At 37.2% G+C, this 14,354-nt stretch overlaps 1 protein-coding gene across 20 annotated transcripts in view; it reads left to right on the top strand.

Annotated features, from left to right (window-relative positions):
- The window catches only part of PARD3 (par-3 family cell polarity regulator), a 651,514-nt gene that overhangs the window by 472,995 nt on the left and 164,165 nt on the right, over nucleotides 1-14,354 (top strand). For 17 of the 20 annotated variants that reach the window (XM_047740436.1, XM_047740438.1, XM_047740435.1 and 14 more), the window contains one exon: nucleotides 6,200-6,310. The exons of the other annotated variants lie outside the window; for them this stretch is intronic. In XM_047740436.1, the coding sequence (XP_047596392.1) occupies nucleotides 6,200-6,310 (111 nt within the window). The remainder of the gene's footprint in view (nucleotides 1-6,199; nucleotides 6,311-14,354) is intronic. 20 annotated transcript variants of the gene reach the window in all.

The raw sequence follows: 14,354 nt of genomic DNA, 5'->3' as shown, positions 1-14,354 counted from the left end.
GTTTAGACTCACTGAGATCTCTTAAACTACATATGAGGTGACCTGAACTCTGTTCCTAGCTTGCAGTGTGACTTTGGGCAGCTCTGCATACTTCTTGAGCCTCAGTTTCTTTGTTTGTCAAATATGGACATTGAATGCGGTGACCAATCTTTAGACTTTGGTTTTCAGAAATGTGCACATATATCTTCTGTGCATATGAGTAAGAGTGCAGTAGAATATTCTATAAAGATATATAGCTAGATTTTTTTTTCCAACTAAAATTTAGAACAGTTTAAGGCTTTAAGACAAAAATAAGTTCAATAGGGATGGCTGGGTGGCTCAGTCAGTTAAGCGTCTGCCTTCGGCTCAGGTCATGATCCCAGGGTCCTGGGTTTGAGTCCCATACCTGGCTCCTTGCTCAGTGGGGAGTCTGCTTCTCCCTCTGCCGGCTGCTCCTCCAGCTTGCATTCTCTCTCTCTGACAAATAAATAAAAATCTTAAAAAAAAACATAAGTTCATAATCATGTTAGAGACCATTGTGATGAATTGAGAGAACTTTGCTGTCAGCAATGCTGACAGCAAGAATGTGGAAAAAGATTGAACCAGAGTCAACTGAAAAGATTTTCTAGAGAAACTTGGATCAAAACCATTTAGGAAAAGTATGACACAAAAGGAAAATAAAGAAATAGTGTTAAAAGCTCATGGTTTTGCTTTGATTTGGGTGAACAGAGTGTTCCTGAGGCATTTCAGAGAATTTGATAGAACATCAGAATAACACAGGACGGGGTTTTCAGTTTTGCTGTAGAGTCTCGAATCCAGCTCATTGCACTGCTGGATCTCTCAAGGATCTTTAGGGCAAAGGGCAGCATTATCACAGCAGGCAGTGGTCGAGGACAGGTTAGCACAGTGGCCGAGGACAGGTTAGCACAGTGGCTATACCAACTGTGTCTATGAGAAACACTGGGAAGATTCCAAAAAGAGATAATGAGTTCGCAGAGAAAGGAAGTGATTAAACCATGTGATGGTGCAAATATACAAAATACAGCACGGGGTATTGAGTTAAGTGCATGGTGGCCGCTCCAGTGGAGACGTTGGTGTTGGGGGAGGACGGGGCTTCTAGTCACTAACACTAAATTTGTATTTGAGCCATTTCAGTTCTCTCCCCCAGGCAAGCATCATCACTTAACCTACACCTTGGTTAGGGTAAAAAGTAAGGCAAGTATTATAGCAAACCCTCCTTAGAAAGAAGACCTTGGTAATTGGCAGTGAGAAATACCAACCTTCTAGGTGACATTTCAGTGATTTTCTTTATTGAAGAAAATCTTACTTCAGAAATTATTCCTCAAAGCTTACAAGATAATTGGTGCTGGGTGTTCTGTTCATCTATTTTTAAGTATGGCAGAAGATTTTTAAGACTTCTACTATATCACATTTTCAAATACAATACTAGGAAGTTCCATTTATTACAAATCCAATTATGTTTTTATTTTATTTATAGTAGGATGCTGTGTGTTCTATCACTCAGCATAATTTTTTCTGAAGGTCTCTAATTTTAGTAGCAATATAATAGTAAGATATTTCACTGTTATTTATACCGCAGAGAGAATTAGGTTAATTTACTAAAAGCTGAAATGATGGTTCAATAGCATGAAACTCTTACCAGTAAATTTTTAATGACAGTTCTTTCTGTAGAAAACAACAGAATTTTGTTGTAGTCCTTTGTTATTCTTTTTTTTTCCTCTTTCCCCTTTCGTCAACAAGTGCATGTTTTGCCCATTATTCTTTACTATAGTAATAAATATGGCCGATCTGGCAGACGGCAGTGATCTCATTTGTAATGCGTCATAGTGAAACCCATTTAGCAGATTAGTTGGAGATTACTTTAGCTGAGTGAAAACATTGCTGTATTCTTTATGAAGAAAGCCATATGTTTAAGAAATGTTAGAATCAATTCTACTCTGGTAAGACAGGGCTCATCAGGCTGTATCTTATTGTGAAGGAGTCTTCGGTGGCTTGGCATTTTTTCCACAGCGCCTTCTTCAGGTAGCAGTATCTCTGAAATTTTTCTCTGTCAACTTTTTCTCAAGCTTTCTATTTTTTTTTTGTCTCCATGCTTTTTTGTTTTGTTTTGTTTTTTGTTTTTGTCTTTTTTGAGAGAGAGAGAGAGAGAGCATGAGCAGGGGAAGGGACAAGGGGAAGGGAGAGAGAATCTCAAGCAGATGCCATGCTGAGCACAGGGTCTGTGTCTGGGCTGCACCCCAGGACCCTGAGATCATGGACCTGAGCTGAAATCAAGAGTCTGCCACTTAACTGACTGCATCACCCCACCACCCCCACATCCGTGTGTTTCAAAGGTCATTTCCTTATGTCAATATATCCTAAGATATGACTAGCAAATTCTTCCTGGAGTGATAGGGTCCATGACTACTTTCTAGTCTAGTGTCACACCCATTGGATGGTGGAGTTTTCTGTTTGAACATGTTGGGGGTTGCGGGGCAGGTTAGTCAGAAGGCCGTTGCAAAACTGATCCTTTGCTGGAAATGGGTTTGGACCTACCATTATTAGTACATGATTTTTTCAGCCTTGCTCTTCTTTGGAACATGACCCATTTGAAATTCATCTGTAGCTTTTAAAAAATAATAAAATAAATGTAGTTGATATCTTTCGAGTTTTAAGCAGCTTGGTATTAAATGATTGTCTTCATAGACTGATCACTGATTTTAGCTGTGAAACTGACTTTGAAAGTACATGTGTAGCTGAAAGTTTTCATGGACGTCCCACCTCTTTGCAGGAAAAATTAAACAACTGTAAGAGAACACTACAATATATTGTCAATGAGAATGAATGAGGGCATAGCTACGCTCTTGTTCTTTTTACACTCTAGAACAGTTGGTATATTTTTTTTCACCTATAGTCTTTATTTTATTCTGCCAAAAAATTACCACTAAGGGATTCATTTTTACCCCAATTATAAAGTAATATGCTGTGCTTTTATAGTATGCCTTAAAGAAATCACATAATTTATTAACTAAGGCAGGCATTAAGGGAAATGTCCAAATGCTAACCTACAAACATTTTATCTGTGCTTTCTTTGCTTTTTAATATACCAATCTTGAATTTATAATTTCAAAAGGAAAGTATACTGTAACAGTTTGATAATAAATTTACATATAATAAAATAGCATGTTTTATTCAGGGCTGGCCTAGGACGCTAATATTTTTAATATCAAATGAGAAAAAAATTCACTTCTTAAATCTGAATCAGGATTCACTCTTTTTTATTCTTTTTAATCATGTGTATTTAAGATGAAACTTGAAAGTTAATAGATTGAGATCTAAAACAGAAACCTTTTCAGCTTTCAGGCTGAGATCATTAAAAAAAAGATCTAACATAGCTGATTAAAACTCTATGTTAGGTTTGGGACCAAAAATATCTTAACTGTTTTAAAACATGGCAAAGTCAACCACTCTCAGTTTTCCCTCATATTATTAACTCAAAGGAATGTTGTACATGATCTTCTTGTAAGATTAAACTGTACCTTTTGGTACAGATAGAGATACAATTGACTCTTAAAATACAGGGATTGGGGTGCCGATCCCATGTGCCCTTGAAAATCCATGGGTAACATTGGACTCCCAATAAATTTAATTATTAATAACCAACTGTTGACTTACTGATAAAATAAATAGTTGACTAACACAGATTTTGTATATGTGTTATATATTCTTAGAATAAAGTAAGCTAGAGAAAAGAGAATGTTAAGAAAAACTTAAGGAGAAAAAAATACATTCACAGTCCTGTACTATATTTATAAAAAAAAAACCCCAAAAAACAAAAAACCACAAACCTGGGTATAAGTGGATCCATGTTGTTTAAGGGTCAACTGTGTATCTTGTGTCATGGTGTAGTGCTTCATAAATATGATACAGGTTTGAATGTATATAATTTATAATGTGAACCAGCCCAGGCCTTTAAAAGCAAAACAAAACAAGTTTGCAACATTGTATCTTTGGAGGGATATTTATGCACTGGAAAACTAAATGGTTAAAATGATTTACCTTTAGAAAGCCCTCATCTAAGTAAATATCATGTATAAGATTTGAACTTACACTTTTCTTGAAGTTGGAATTTAATACGTTTTCTATTTCCAGATGCCTCAGTGTTGCAGAATTTTCAGGATGGGAATTCATGGGGGCTTTAAATACCATCTACATGCTGATGATGTTCAGATTAATTTGTCCAGCTCTGTCCTTTTTCCTGAACCCCCTGTAGATGCTTAATAAATTTTTGTCAAATGAATGAACATTATGTTTTAGATGTTGGCTCCTACTGTGATATATCAGTTTTTTATGTTCACTTTTTCATTTGTTTATTAATTCATTCTATAAAGTCAGTCATTATGCCTAACTCTTAGGCATTATTGATATATTGACAAAAATAAAGGCAAGAGAAAGTTTTTATTTTTAATGCTTTGTGTTTGTTTTAAAAACATAATGCATATATTTTTTTTTTTAAAGATTTTTTATTTATTTATTTGACAGAGAGATCACAAGCAGGCAGAGAGGCAGGCAGAGAGGCAGGCAGAGAGAGAGGAGGAAGCAGGCTCCCCGCCGAGCAGAGAGCCCGATGCGGGGCTCGATCCCAGGACTCTGAGATCATGACCTGAGCCGAAGGCAGCGGCTTAACCCACTGAGCCACCCAGGCGCCCCCATAATGCATATTTTATCCCTTGTGGGAAGTGGTCAGATTCTGCGCCTAAGTTCTTAGGGAGTTTTTTTTTCCTCTTTTTCTTTTTCCCTTTTTGCAGTTGCAATGATCTTCCAATTTCTAAATACCGTTGCAATTTAAGGGTAGATTTGCTTTATAGAAGTTAATTTTATAGGCAGTTTTGAATGCTGTCTAATAATATATGTAACTTTTAAAGGATGAGTGATGATAGTTATTTTAACTTTTTTCTATTTTAACGTTTTAAGAATGTTCTCCCTTCCTCATTTCTAAACCCCTTTGTAAACAGTTTTCCTTTAGTAAACGTGTAAGATATTCCCATGTACACTTCATGTATAAACCAGTATTTGAAATCAGATTTGTGTTAATAGAAGAAAGACCTGTGCTACCAACCAAGCCAAAAATTAAAATATCTTTTTCTCTTTTATATCAGTTTTGGACTACTGTTTATTTATTTATTTATTTAACTCTTCTTTTCAATGTGATTAATTGTTCAGCATAAGCTAGATCCCTACTTTGTGAGAAATACTCGAAGTATTTTATATACTCATGAATGCTTAGTTAAGTAACTGTCTATAAAAGGTTTTTGTTTTTTTTTTAAATATCTGGTGACTAAATCACTAAAAGGAGTATTATTTGAGGGTATGTAGCGCATGCATTCCAGGCAACATCGTCTCTTTTAGAGGAAAGCAACAGAGCAGGACCAAGAATTGACAGCAAATCTAGGCTCCTGAGATATTTCGGATGATGCCAGCATGGAGTATTAGTGTTTTCGCAGAGAGCCTCCAGCTCCGTGGCCATCTGTGAAAGTTTGTGTGGACCGGTTTTGAATCATGTTTGTTTTTGATCAGATACAGATTTCAAAGGCAAAGATGCCACATTCAGCAATTGCTTTCCATCCGATTTCGGAATAGCATTTGAGGAGAATGCCTTAAAGCTTTCAATTTAATAAGCTCAAAGCGTTGTAGCAGTGTAAATTATCCTTTGTACTTTAAACCTTGCAAACATGACCTTGTTTGTCAGTTTTTAAACTATGATGAATGTTTCCAATAAACCTGACTGTGAAAATAAGAATAGTTGTTTATGGAGAGATTATTAAATAGATGATTGCAAATTACCATTCTTTAGTCATAAGAGCAACCCGTTCTAATGCAGATTTTTGGCCTCTAGCATTTGAAGTATTTACCCCGAAATTGTTCCGTTCAGTAAGGATGAACTAACTGCAAAGTTGTTGTTTATTTTTGTTTCTCCAAAGGAAAAAGGGGGGATATTGAGGCCATTTTCAAAAGGGTTGTCTCTGGAAAGTTCTCATTAAAAATGAATCCAGTAATCTGATTGAAAATAGTCATATTGGGCAAAAACTGGAGAATTACAGAACTTTTGGCCCTCATTTTGAGGAAGGTCGCATTTCATTGAGTAGATGTGTCTTTGTCACAAAAGAATGAAAACTCATTTTGTATATATTGACAAGTTAGAATTTTTTGTTATCAACAGGTTTGGCAAACATCGAAAAGATGACAAGATTGAGAAAACGGGTAAAATAAAAATACAGGACTCCCTTACGTCAGAAGATGAGAGGATACGAATGAAGCAGGAGCAGGAGAGGTAGACTCTTCAGTCATTTGATTAAATCTCACCAGATAGAGTGTTTTGTCCTTTCTACTCCTTTTTCTTTCTTTCTGTCTTTCTTTTTAATATGAAGAATCTCTACTCAATGGGTTTTTAGTTTTTCTGTGTCAGTCCGAACACTGATGGTTGTGGGATAAATACAATGTAAAGGAAGATTCAAGGAAAAAACCGTGTATTTATATGAGGCATTAAAGTGAGTGTTAATGGTTGAGTTAAGATCTTTGCCTAGAAAAGAGTAGGGCATATTAGGTGAATTAAATAAACATTAAGACTGAATTTATGATCACTCTTAAAATCACAAGGAAATAGTTACAATACCATTCCATTCATTTATGAATATATAGTATTTTGTGATATTTTTTTTCTCTCTCTTTTTTTTTTTTTAAAGATTTTATTTATTTATTTGTCAGAGAGAGAGAGGAAGCACAGGCAGACAGAATGGCAGGCAGAGGCAGAGGGAGAAGCAGGCTCCCTGATGAGCAAGGAGCCCGATGTGGGACTCGATCCCAGGACGCTGGGATCATGACCTGAGCCGAAGGCAGCTGCTTAACCAACTGAGCCACCCAGGCGTCCCTTTTGTGATAATTTTTAAGACTATTTCTCTGGCAAGAAAACTGAATTTTTATATCTCGTTTAAAATATTTTGATTTAGGGGCGCCTGGGTGGCTCAGTGGGTTAAGCCTCTGCCTTCAGCTCAGGTCATGATCTTGGGGTCCTGGGATCGAGTCCCGCATCGGGCTCTCTGCTTGGCGGGGAGCCTGCTTCCTCCTCTCTCTCTACCTGATTCTCTGCCTACTTGTGATCTCGCTCTGTCAAATAAATAAATAAAATCTTTAAAAAAAAATTTGATTTATAATAAGACTCAAGAAGGCTTTCTTGCTATGTTGTTTTCCTCTCAAACCTGACATTTCTTTTTTTTCTCTTTTTATTTCCCTATCATATTTTATGAAATTATCACTTGAATTTGATTGCATCTCTTCCAGAAAGATTGTTATCTGTTGTTGAGTCATTCCGTGGTAAGAACCCAAAGACCAGTGATATGAATGAAAAGTTACTTTAGGCAGATAATTGAAACCCATTTCTATAAGTGATTAGAGTTTCTCTTGCTGTAATTCCCAGGGGATGAGCAAGCCACCGCCTTGCCTTGAACTTCTGTTACTCGAGTTTACAGGCTCACAGCCAACTCCTCTTTGTGGTTTCAGACCCCTACAGCAAGAGACACTATACCTGTTGTACTTTGAATAATCCGGGGAATGTGGGTGCCTTAAGTAAGGCTAAAAGACTAAATATTGTCCATAAATAAGATTCTTCATCTCCAGATTCTTGCTAACAATTCTAGAGTCGGGCACTTTCGAGTTTAATGAAAGAACTGAAAAGAATATTCTACCATGGTTTTCTTTAGAAGAGATTACTGTTTGGGTATTTTCCCACTCATCTTTCTCCCATGTCTGAGGCTTTAGGCTAGGTCTCTGTGCGTAGCTTTTCAGAGTACTAAATACGTAACTGGGAAAAATAGGGACTTTTAATTTGTGATGCAAGACTGGGTTTATTCTTTTGGTTCTTCCCCAGTTTTTATTTACTTATTTTTAAAATCCTTCCATTTTCTTGCTTACTGGGACCCTTTCTAATCCTCAGCAATTTTGAGACCCTCAAGCTTATTTTCTTTTAAAGATTTTATTTATTTATTTGACAGATCACAAGTAGGCAGAGAGAGAAGGGGAAGTAGGCTCCCCGCCGATCAGAGAGCCCAATGTGGGGCTTGATCCCAGGACCCTGAGACCACGACCCGAGCCGAAGGCAGAGGCTTAACCCACTGAGCTACCTAGGCGTCCCGATCCTCAAACTTATTAATAAGCTCACTGTTGTCAGGCCTGGACACACAATATTCCTTAGTCCATACAATATGTCATTTAATTGCTCAGTACTATAAACTTCTATCCTAAGAGAGTATAGGAGAGAGTGTATACCAGCTGAACATATGTACTCAGATTTATCCACAGGCAAATAAATAATGTGACTTAGCTAGGGAAAAATCTGCGCGGTAGTAACATTATACTTTTTCCCTATGTTGTTGCCAACCATAGGGGATAGCTTCATTAATCCAGTACCATTATTCATATTTGTAGTATCCTTTTCTTGCAGTTTAAGGTGATCACTGTGTTTCAATGCAGAATTCTAAATCAACATTTTCCAAGATACTTGTTATAATGCATAGTCAAGTTTTTGCAGCCAAACAATGATTTTTATATAATGGTTTCACTTGTATTATTAATTTGCCTAAGGCACAGTTCACTTGCAGTTTTGCTTTTAATCTCCATCTCTGTACCTCTAATGATGCAATACTTCTGGGAACTAGGTTGGTCATAATGAATTTACAATGTACAGGAGGCCTAGAATAAAAATCTTTCAGGGTCAAGGAACAAGTGAATGGTCCATTAAAAAAAATCAATTAGCTTCATAATCTAAGAAAACTATTATACTCTGACTTCGTATTTCAGTAACAGTTTTTACAAGTATGTTCGTTATTTGGATAGGCCAAGCCTTTCTTTGTATGCCCTCCTTTCTGTTCTGTCTGTTGGCATTGGTGATGCTTTGTTTGAGAAAGGAAATTGCAACTTCTTTGGGGAGAATTTGGGTGGAGGAGTAGATAAAAATAAATAAAGCACTGTTTATAATCTCATCATAGCTTTTGCTTCGCTGCTGATTAGTAGCAAAACACCTCCTTTCACATTATTTACCACTGGAGCTGTTTGAGTTCCCAAAATTATTTTGGCTGATTTTGTATAAAAATAGAAAACTTGCTATTCCCTGGTTATTAATTATGACATGTCCATATACAAAAATATTTTTTGTCTGTATACATCCCTGAAACCTGACTATGACTCAAGATATAAATATCGAATAAGTGAAAGGACAGTGAATAGAATTGAAAATGTGTTAGATAGTGAACGTTGAACTAGATTCTTCTGAGCATGGGTCTGAGATTAAATTTGACTTCATCCTTGCTAACTTTTCCCCATCTCCTTCCACTTGCTGTCATCCCTGGGAGGTAGGGTCTTGAATAAAAGCTGTCCTTCTAGGAGAAATGAATGAGGAAGACCCCCACCGGAACTGTCCTCTGACTCTACTGGTCCTGCCCCGCCAAACAGCCTGAGCCTGCACATCTAGGCTCTCTTTCTGAGAAGGGGGGAGAAGAGGGATAACACCAAGGGTAAAGTTAGCTGGTCCTGTGATGTGCTATTTGACTTCTAACGCCAGGATCCAAACCGAGGTACCTTTCAGAGATGCAATTGGCCACTTTAGGGCTAGGTGGGGAAACAAAGCAGGGTATGGGTATTTGGAGCTGAGGGATGAATTCAGTGCTTACTGCTGTTACTGGATTATCTTTCAGTTGTGCCTAGGGACAAAGCCCCTGTTGGCTGTTTTCCACCACACAGAAGGATTGGGCTCCAAACCCAAAATAGAACATACTTAATTAAATGATCTATGTCAATTCAGGCCCACTTAGCTACCATTACGTTGACCAAGTATCCAAATTAACGTTTGGCTCTCTGTTGTGTTTTTGCTCTAGTGGTATCTCTGCTTAGGCTCTAAAGGTTGATGTATATAAGCAGTGTGGTGTGGGAGTTTCCCAAACAGTGTTTAGCAGCCAAAAAAGGGTTCTGCATGCAGATGTGTTTGAGAAACACTTGGTTAAACCAGTTTATGCATATTTCTTTACTCCATTATTCTCAAAACCCTACCTCGGTTAATGTACCTTGTGAGTCACGAAGGTATGAATAGAGAGTCATCATTTCCTAACTTATTTATTCACAGAACCCCCCCCTTCACTTGTTTTCTGTGAAATACCAACATCTCTCAGGATTCATTCACTGGGGAAATACTGGTGGCAAGCAAAGGCCATTAGCTCCTGAGTCAGCCATATTCAGCTCCTTCATGTGACTGGCTGTGGAACTCCGGGTTGGCTGTTTCATAGAATCGTGAGCAAGTGTAGAGCCAGTGTTTGCAACCGGCCTCTACATTATGGCTTTTGTTTTGTGTAGTTACGAATCTTATTCCTGAGCATTCATTTTCCATTTTCTCTTTCCCACATTTCTCACCTGTTTAAAACATAAACATTTTTAAGGTCTAATTCTAATGTATTCTAATCCTATATCTATAGAAAATTTGAAAGAAAAAAACATAAATTTAAAACTGGAAAATAAAAATTTATCTGTTGTAATACCACTATTAACCTACTGGTCTATGCCTTTCTAATTTATTTCCTATAAAATATGTATTTCCACACAGGCATACCTTTAAAAAGTTAAATCTATTTTCATTTTTTAAAAAGATTTCTCCACTTATTTTAGAGAGAGAGTGAGCGTGAGCAGGGAGAGGGTGGAGAGGGAGAGAGAGAATCATAAGCAGGCTCTTTGGTCTGACTCAGGACTCGATGTCATGACACTGAGATCATGACCTGAGCCATAATCAAGAGTTGTTAGCATTGGTGCTTAACTGATTGAGCCACCAAGGTGCCCCACATCTATTTTTTTTTTAAAGACTTTATTTATTTATTTGACAGAGATCACAAGTAGGCAGAGAGGCAGGCAGAGAGAGAGGAGGAAGCAGGCTCCCTGCTGAGCAGAGAGCCCGATGTGGGGCTCAATCCCAGGACCCTGGGATCATGACCTGAGCTGAAGGCAGAGGCTTTAACCCACTGAGCCATCCAGACGCCCCTCTATTTTCATTTTGACTTAATCTGCATTTTTATACATTCTTAGAAAACCATGTTAAACTTTCTGGGACAAGGCCAAGTGTGTATGAACAGATGGATGGATAGGAAGGAAGGATGGAAAGAATGAAAGAGGTCTGAAAGATGAAATCTTAGCTGCCGTATCTGGCAGATTCCCCAACTGTCAAATATTTACCTCATATGTTAATTATTCTATTAAATGAGATTTAGACATAATGTTAACTGGCTTGTGTTTTGTAGTTACTCAGCAAGGGATACCTATTCTGGTATTCTTAATCTGTTGTCTATATAGTAAGTTGTACTGGGAAGTATTTTCAAGGGGACTGAATGCTCCTAGTGGAGACATGAAAAAGGTAAATGAATGTCTTATGAAATTCTCCCAGTATGTGAAGGACATTTATAAATCTGCTAAGGAAATGTATGGCTTGAAATGTTCCATTATTTAAAGTGATAATCTCTCTTACAGGCTTTGTGTCTTCAGTACTAGGCTGTTGAACTGTTTGTGCCCACAAATGGTACTTCCCCTTCTTGGTGCCTCATTTGCAACTCTGTGTGGCATTTCTGTACATGGTTCCCATTTACCGGCATTTCTCTTTTTGGTTTTACCAATTGTTTCCAATATCTGCTTTGCGTAATTCCTTGAAATTTTGATAAAAACTTTTTTGTGATTTTTTTTTTTAGTTCTTTTTTAGATCTTTTAAAAAAAGATGATATGTGTTTATTAGTCTTTGCAGAAATTAACATTTTAAAATGTCATAATGTAGTAGTAAAGTGTGTTTAAAGTGCATGAATAGAAAGTTTGTGAAATTACAGGGAGAACAATCAAGAAAGCAGTCATAGGTCTGAAAAAAAAAAAGAAATTTTCACTCATTTTGGCTTGAAACTTAGTGTTCAGCCTCCCTGAATTCTGACAGTAGAACCCAGATAACCTAGGTGATCTTTGCATTTAGATCACATATTGTCATTTGAACAAAGCTTGACTTTTAAAAATTAACCTTTTGGTGGAAAATGTACATTTTTCTCTTCTATAACAGATTTTTTTCATATTTTCTCTGACCTCTCAACTCCTTCAGAAAAGTCAAATCTAATCACTGAGATTAGTTCCAGCAGGCATTTTTTAGAAAAATTTATTGTTGCAGGTGAACAGAAATTTTAAAGAATCTATTAACTATGTGGAAGTTCAGTACTTTGACCAATGTTTGGGCAAATTAAGCCTTGGGTGTCTGTGTGTGTGTGTGTGTGTGTGTGTGTGTATTTGATGAATTTTGCTGATAGACTGTAACTGGAGTAGGAAAAGGTAATTTTATATTTGATGAGAGCTATTTTAGATGTATTTGGCATTGCAACATCTCTTTGAGTTAGAAATAACTGTAGGTGCTTTGATACTCGTGAAAGTCAGAACATCATGTGAGTGAATGAGTATGTATGTGAGTGTGTGTGTGTGTGTGTGTGTTGGTTTGTGAAATATTATTCTAGTGTTCCATTAGTCAGTGTAAAAGAGAAGTTCTGTTGTTTCACAATACATTAAGTCCACATCTGATGGTATGAATTCTATGTTACGTTATTATACCCTCTCCCAGGGATCCCTTGCTTTTGTTAAGGGGGAGAAAAGATCTAAGCCTGTTAACATTATAAAATCGATATAAAGCAATATAATCAGTGTGAAAATAGGTAGCTGCGGAGCTTTGGGAAGGGACAGATTGACAGGCTGGAGTTAATAATGAACACTCCCCAGAGACAGTCATCTGGGGTCTCGTTCCCAAGAACTTACATATTTAGCAAAGTGGATGGATTCTACACACATGCTTGGGCACAGGCGCTCACAGGGAGGAGGCATTCTTCTAACCCCTCAGATTCTGTACAGATTGTGGTTGTATCCGTCATTAGTTGTATCTGTATGAATACTTTGATCTCTTTTTCAACTTTTAGCCATTTTATATTTTAAAACCGTTATCGTCTCACCTGAGCATTAAGGGATGAAGCTTAACTTTGCCCTACCTAGCGCACGTTTCTTCTGTGGAGCTCTAAACTTTAAGATTTGCCTTCTGGGGTGCGTGGGTGGCTCACTGGGTTAATGCCTCTGCCTTCAGTTCAGATCATGATCTCAGGGTCCTGGGATCAAGCCCCGCATCGGGCTCTCTGCTCAGCAGGGAGCCTGCTTCCTCCACTCTCTCTGCCTGCCTCTCTGCCTACTTGTGACCTCTCTTTGTCAAATAAATAAATAAAATCTTAAAAAAAAAAAAAAGACTTGCCTTCTTCCCTTGAACGGGAAATGTGCCTTCAAAAACAGTTGGTCCTCCTCATGAAAAAGTTTTCCTCAGAACCCATTTAGAATATGGAAGTTTTTTCTTCTCAACCAACTTTTAACTCAGTATCACAAAGAGGTTAAAATCCCACTTAAAATTATGACTGTTTTCAAACTAGGAAATGTAGTGTTCTATTGTCCCTCTTTTGGGAATTCGGCACAGATGCCAAATTGGAAGCATGCTTATTGGGAGGTAGCAGTTAGACTTACATAGCAGGGTGAGCTGAAGGATTGATGAGTTGAGCCACGCTACTTCCGAAGTCCGCCATTTGCTGAGGTGTTTCTAGGGGCAAATAAAGCATTCATTCAGTTGACACAAACTGCTATTACATTGAACTATTCCTTCCAGTTATCTTGTAGTTTAAATTTCATTCTGCCATGCCTTTAGATTTTATTTGTTGAACATCTGTAATACTGATTTTTAGAGAGAGGAAATACTGAGGGGAAAAGATCCAGGAACTTTGTTACCAGAATGAGGCTTCTGGATGATAGTGCGATAAGTTGGGTGTAAAATGTTTCCCAAAAAGAGTTGTTGGCAAGGCCTTAAACATTGTTTTGAAGATATTTAACAACTATCTAATATGTAGCAACCCAAAATTCATTTTAATTTTTTTCTGGTAAACTAGTATGAGTAGACATTTATAGCATTTTTTAAAATTTTTTAAAAATTAACATCTCTACAGGTCGATTTCAGTTTTTTAGAGGGTTCTGAAAAATGAACCATGGGTGTTCTATGTATTGAAGTTTTGTAACTTTGGAGGTGAAGTATTTGGGATATAACTAATTTAAGTACGTCATTGATTTCCATCCTCAGGAGTGGGTCACTCAGTAGCAATCCTCATGCTGTACCTTTTCTGGCTATATAAAGACCATACTTCATAGCCATAAAACAGTTATTTTCATCTTACTCTACTGCAGTTAGTGCTAAAAGCAAAAATCCAAATGAACAGAAATATTACAAGAACAGAAGTCTTGTGTGT

This window comes from Lutra lutra, chromosome 8, assembly GCF_902655055.1.
Source record: "Lutra lutra chromosome 8, mLutLut1.2, whole genome shotgun sequence".
NCBI lineage: Eukaryota > Metazoa > Chordata > Mammalia > Carnivora > Mustelidae > Lutra > Lutra lutra.
Note: the sequence above shows the minus strand (reverse complement) of the source record. Positions and strands in the feature narration are given on the sequence as shown.